Source organism: Alnus glutinosa, chromosome 14 (genome assembly GCF_958979055.1).
Source record: "Alnus glutinosa chromosome 14, dhAlnGlut1.1, whole genome shotgun sequence".
NCBI lineage: Eukaryota > Viridiplantae > Streptophyta > Magnoliopsida > Fagales > Betulaceae > Alnus > Alnus glutinosa.
The window spans coordinates 22,894,682-22,900,180 of NC_084899.1; the positions used below are offsets into that span (position 1 = coordinate 22,894,682).

A 5,499-nucleotide genomic window follows, 5' to 3' on the forward strand; every position below is an offset into this window, starting at 1 on the left:
GTTTGGCTAATATAATATCAGAAGGAGAAGCTTCATTAGTGGCTTAACCCTCTTCAAGACTGGGACAAGAATCTCATTTCAAAGTCTAAGATTTTATTTTGTTTTATCTACCGATGTATATGATATTCTATTATTTAAAAAATTTAAATAACGTACCAATATATTCACTATGTGGCATCATGTACATTTATTGAATTTAAAATAAAAAGCAAATTTTAATTCTTTGAGACCAAAATAAAAGGGTTATCAATTCTCAGTTTCAAGCAATGACTTCATAGTGCTTCAGGAAACAAATCTAGGAGCAATAAAACAGTTATATTACCACATGACATATTGTAATAACTTAAGTTCTCAAGACGCCCCAAGATATCAAGTACCTACCATTCATCGGATCTTCAACAAGCATTCAAGACGCACCAACATCCAATCTCATGTTTTGGTGAACAGCCAGCTTTTTACATAAAAACAGAAGATTGTCATCTGCATTGGTGATCCAGATGTTAGGGCCACCAAGTACACAAAAGGTAGCCGTAACCCGCTGAAAGTAAGTCATTTTCTAAAATTCACGAACAAGTTCATTCACTTTTACCCATGTAGAAAACCAAATCAACCTCATACAGGCACAAAACTCGGCAGGGATCACCTTCACCAACTAGAATGGGCATCTGATATTTTATCTGAATCAGTCTCACAGCAAAATTCAAGGGCAAAGAACAATGCAGATGTGACATGTAACTTAACATAGGAGGTTCATGAATATAAAAGATCAACATCTACCAGCCTCTACAGCATCATTTAACCTACAGGCAATTTTGTACACTTCAGTTTAAAACTGTACACCACCAAAACTCTATCTGTCTCTATCAACCTTTAACCCCCATATTGCAATGTGGAAATCATCTTTACTTCTTTTTGAGGAATACAAGTTATGTTTGCCGGCACTGACTTCTTTCCAAGAAGCACAAGTAGTTGTCATTGGCTAGGCATGCGCAAGACCATTCCAGGAGGTCTCAAAATCAAACAAAAGCATACCCGTGTCAATTGAGGAAGCCTGAGGAGAAAAGATATTAAGGTCAGTCGGCATAGACCCATCTGAAACCCCTGGAACTGACTGGTTTTCCAAAAACCAGTTCTCAAAGTCCTCCAGTGGACTGAGTTTAATGCTTCCAGCAAACTGGCAACTAGTATCTTTAACAGGGGTTGGCTCATATATAGATCCTGTGCTTTCAAGCTGGAAATTTTCAATTGGAGGTTCTTGATTGCTTTGACTGACATTTGCACTTCCACTAAATTCAGGTCGTTGAGTGCTTTGACTGAGGTGAGAGTTTCCCACAAACTGGGAGTTAAACTCCTCAACGGCAACAGGATATCGCTCATGTATAGATCCTCCACTTTGAACTTGAGAATTCTCAAATGAAGGCTGTTGGTTGCTTTGACCAGAATGGTTAGGCCAACTAAAATTAAAATCTGGAAAACTTGGATCTGCGGCACTGTGACTTTGATTCCCCTGCTCACAAATATTTTGGCTGGCATTTAGACTCTGATTCCCTTTCTGATAAATACCTTGGTTAGCATTTTGACTTTGATACCCATTCTGGCAAGAATTTTCACCATCATTTGATTGAGCAATAGGCTGGCTATATATTTGCGGTTGGGAAGGTACTGCAGTTGCGACAAAGCTGTCCAAGTTGGGCTGGGAGGATTCCTGAGGCCTATAAGGCTCCAAATTTACACTAGGAAAAACATTCTGCCACCTAACAAGATTTCTGTCATTTGATGATGTCGTTGGAGTAGCATTTCTGGTATACTGTGCTGCATGGGCACAATTAACCTTGTTTGATGAACCATACACAGAGGGGTGCATCGGCAAGGCAGCACTTACAGGTCCTGTTCTCTTAAACATTGAATGAGAAGGGACAAACTCAGGACCTAAAGTCCCAACGCTAACCCGGTCCCTTTGGGTGACATTACTACGTACACCAAGCAAATGCTGTGGATCCACACGCGTATGTAATCTGGTTTTTGCCAAAGCAGATGCTGACTGTTGGCTTCTACCTTGGCTTATGATATTTGGCAAAGTATAATTGGGCAAGGTGGGGCAACAGATTATAGCTGGCCTAGAGACCTGATTCTGCAGCATAGAGTTAGGTGCCAATCGAATAATGTCAAGTGGTTGAGCTCCTTGAAGTTGGGGAAATGCCATAGGCAGAGAATTATCAGGACCCTTTAAAGCTCGTAATGGAGCTTTTTTCTCCAGCTTGAAACTTTTCCTCTGAACTTTCCAAAACTCCTCTTTATCAGTGGCATGACAATGGTCGATACTGGAAATGCCAGTGCTCCAATGTAGACATGGCGCAAGAGATTCACAGACGTAACAGTGGCACTGCATTTCAGTATGGCCAGGAATGAAAATGGCAGGACATAAACATAGGACAACACAAGTGCTAGATTTTCTAGGTGCCATAGCTTGAATATGGATCTTACCTGGTCACAGTGCCTATCATGGGGCGTAGAACTGAAAGGATGTTTGGCACAAAGATGACGTGGATGAGGGTAGTCTCTACATGCAATCTGCAACAAAAGGAAAACACAAAAAAATTTAGTTGGCAACAGAAACATGGCGCATACATTTTCCATGACAGAAACATGGAATTCAATAATACGAGAGAACAAGGCCGAAGGCATGTGAACAAAAAAAATTTAAAAAAAAAAAAAAAAAAAAACAAACAAAAAACAAGGCTTGTACATGATTAAAGATGACATGACCCAACAAATGAATGCTTCCAAGACAACCAAAGCCTTCATAAATTCCTAAGCCAATTATAAATTCAATCTCAGGCATACATATCACCAGATTGTGAAACTTCAGCAACTTAATTAAGTAGTTGTTGACCATGAAACAACATAGGAAATGAAAATATGTATTACGATATTTTGATGTAGACCTTCATTAATGATTAAATATCCTCTTGCCTTGAACTTAATCAGGATCAGCAGTTCAAATTTCAATATATGGACATGCTCCACGAAAAGAGGGGGGTTTTTTTTCAATGGAAACTGCTGAGTGGTTGGCCCGATGTTCATGTCCTTTGCCATCTCAACTTCCACAGGCACGTGCCAGTCCTGAAAAATTTTGCCATGAGCAAAAACTAGGCATCTTGATATATCTATTCTGTTAAAAAGTTAGTGATCTAATTGTTGCAAGAGGTCAAGAAGGAGAAAATATGCCTCGCTTCCGCCATAAGATCACACGATCCAAACTTCCAGAGGTCCACCTAGCCATCCAAGCTGGCAGATGCTGCCAAACCCATCTACATTTGTCTAGCTGCCTACTCACAAAACTGCAGCCAACTACTATAAGACCAACTTGTAAGATGAAGTACCACCCAAAATGGTGCTTCATAGATCATTGGATTGAGCTCTGCAGTCATAAAATTGCATCCATAATACAACAAATAAACTGCGAACAACTGCACGCCCCCGACAGGAGCTAAAAGAGCACGACACACCAGAGAAAATTGACAGTTCAGAACATAGATATCCAGATACAGCACGATGAAAAACAGTACTGAATTCCTCGATGACAAAACAAACACGGTGTAGTTTATATATGTATATGTGTGTGCGCGCGAGCGTCTAACTGTTGAAGACAAAAGACCCCGGCATATCATGGCAAGTTACAACTTTAAGACAAATCCAAGCTGTAACTACCTTTCCCAGAACACCATTCAATTCTTTCCAAAAGTATTCACCCTCAGTAGTCTAAATTGCACCCTAATAAGCAAGCATGTTAAATAGGTTAGTCTAAGATGAGTTCCACTTTGTACTTTTGGCTTACAAAGCTAATTAATGGGTACAGAGGTGTATAAAAAGAGCATTAATTGGTAATCTCTTTGAGGAATCAAGGACCTCATTGGACTATAGAATTATTTCGAACAAAAGCTAGTTTGGTCAAATACCTCCATCCCAAATAACATACAACACTCATACATTCAATTCCTTAGCAACCAAAATACACAAAACCCACAAAAAACAAAAAAAAAAAAAACTACCTTCTATAGAAAGCCCATTACAACTAAGCCACTAAATAAAAATTAATTCAATTCAAACATTTCCTCAGCCACCAAATTACCTGCCCTTTCTCTCCGACTACAAGCAACTCATCCGACCCGCTTGAAACTTCGTTTTCCACCGAGACCGGGTTATCCGGATCACCGTCCAAAACCACGCAATCATCGTCCGCATCCCTCGCCGTCGAATCCAAAGACTTCGACTTTCTTCTGGCGTTGTTGACCTCCCGAACCACGACGACCTCATCGGAGTTGTTCTCGTCAACGCCGTCGAAGAGCTCCGACATCCAATCGAACCCCTCGCCCACACCGCCTAAACTCGACTCGTCGTCGGAGCTTATTTCCAGTATCACCGGCGCCGAATCCATCACAAAATTCTTTAAAAAAAATATATAAAAAAAAAAATCACGATTTACCAAGCGTTTCTCAAAATATCGAATTTCTCATGCGCTTTCTCGGATGGACAAAGATTTTCCGGCAAAATCTTGCAGAACCCAAAATTATAACCATGAAAAAGCCGTATTGTGCACAAGACTGAGAAAGCTAGGGTTTTTTGAACGACTTTGGGCTGTTGAAATGTTTTTTCTTTTTCTTTTTTCTTTTTTTGTTTGGTTTTTTTTTTTTTTTGTTTCTCCTACTGAGTGAGAAAGTGGAGAGAGACAAAAATGACCAGATTTGTGGTCCTGTGGAGGCAGGGGGGATGGAAATAGAATTGTAGGAGAAGTGAGGGGGTAGTTTGGGAATAGGGAAAGAAGATGGTTGTGCACGTGTGACGTGTTCGAGGCAGTAGGGAACATTTGGTTACACTTGGGTCGTGGGTTGCACGACGACCACGCAGTTGCGTGTTTTGGTGGGAGTTCGGAGTTGGCTCAGGACGAGGCTTTTGGGCCTGAAATTGTGTGGATGGGCCGGTTGGACTACACAAATTCTTGGAAGGTTTTTTAGATGACAAATGATATTTGTACAGTATTTTTTACACACACTCACGTTTAATGTTGGATCCATACATATGGGACGCATCTCATATATGTCGGTCAGTGGGTCACATATTATATGTGAGTGTGTGTACAAATAATATATCTCCTTTTAAAATTTGATTTAATTAAAAATAAATAAAAAATCAATGCAACCTTTCATTGTCTTATTTTTTTTATAAAGCATTTCATTATCTTAGATAGCTTCCCTTTAATGTTTCTTGAATTTAAAGAATAAAACTATTTTTTATTTTCCTATATAAATATACTCCGCGACAGCTTCCCTTATTTTTCCTTACATTAATTAAATATTATTTTTTTACAAATATAAGTTTATACCTACCCTAACATTTTTCACAAAATTCAAACACAATCTCCAATAAAAGCCAAAAAGATGATAAATGAGAAATGAAATAAAAAATATTTTGTATTAAAATAATGGATAGGGAAGCTCT

General features: G+C 39.2%; 1 protein-coding gene across 1 annotated transcript; it reads right to left on the reverse strand.

Moving 5' to 3' along the window:
* Window positions 1-434: 434 nt before the first annotated feature.
* LOC133857229 (RPM1 interacting protein 13) lies at window positions 435-4,695 on the reverse strand. Its single transcript, XM_062292412.1, has 3 exons — window positions 4,133-4,695; window positions 2,485-2,571; window positions 435-2,383 (listed from the first exon to the last, which is right to left on the reverse strand). The coding sequence occupies exons 1-3, from the start codon at window positions 4,436-4,438 to the stop codon at window positions 980-982; spliced, it is 1,797 nt and encodes a 598-aa protein (XP_062148396.1). The 5' UTR covers window positions 4,439-4,695; the 3' UTR covers window positions 435-979.
* Window positions 4,696-5,499: the final 804 nt, after the last annotated feature.

Bases quoted from the DNA above. Each gene is read 5' to 3' on its own strand.
- LOC133857229 (XM_062292412.1), bottom strand. From the start codon at position 4,438: ATGGATTCGGCGCCGGTGATACTGGAAATAAGCTCCGACGACGAGTCG. The intron at 2,572-4,132 runs GTAATTTGGTGG...CTTTTGTTGCAG, and splicing joins TAGTCGGAGAGAAAGGGCAG to ATTGCATGTAGAGACTACCC. The intron at 2,384-2,484 runs GTAAGATCCATA...ACTGAAATGCAG, and splicing joins ATGATAGGCACTGTGACCAG to TGCCACTGTTACGTCTGTGA.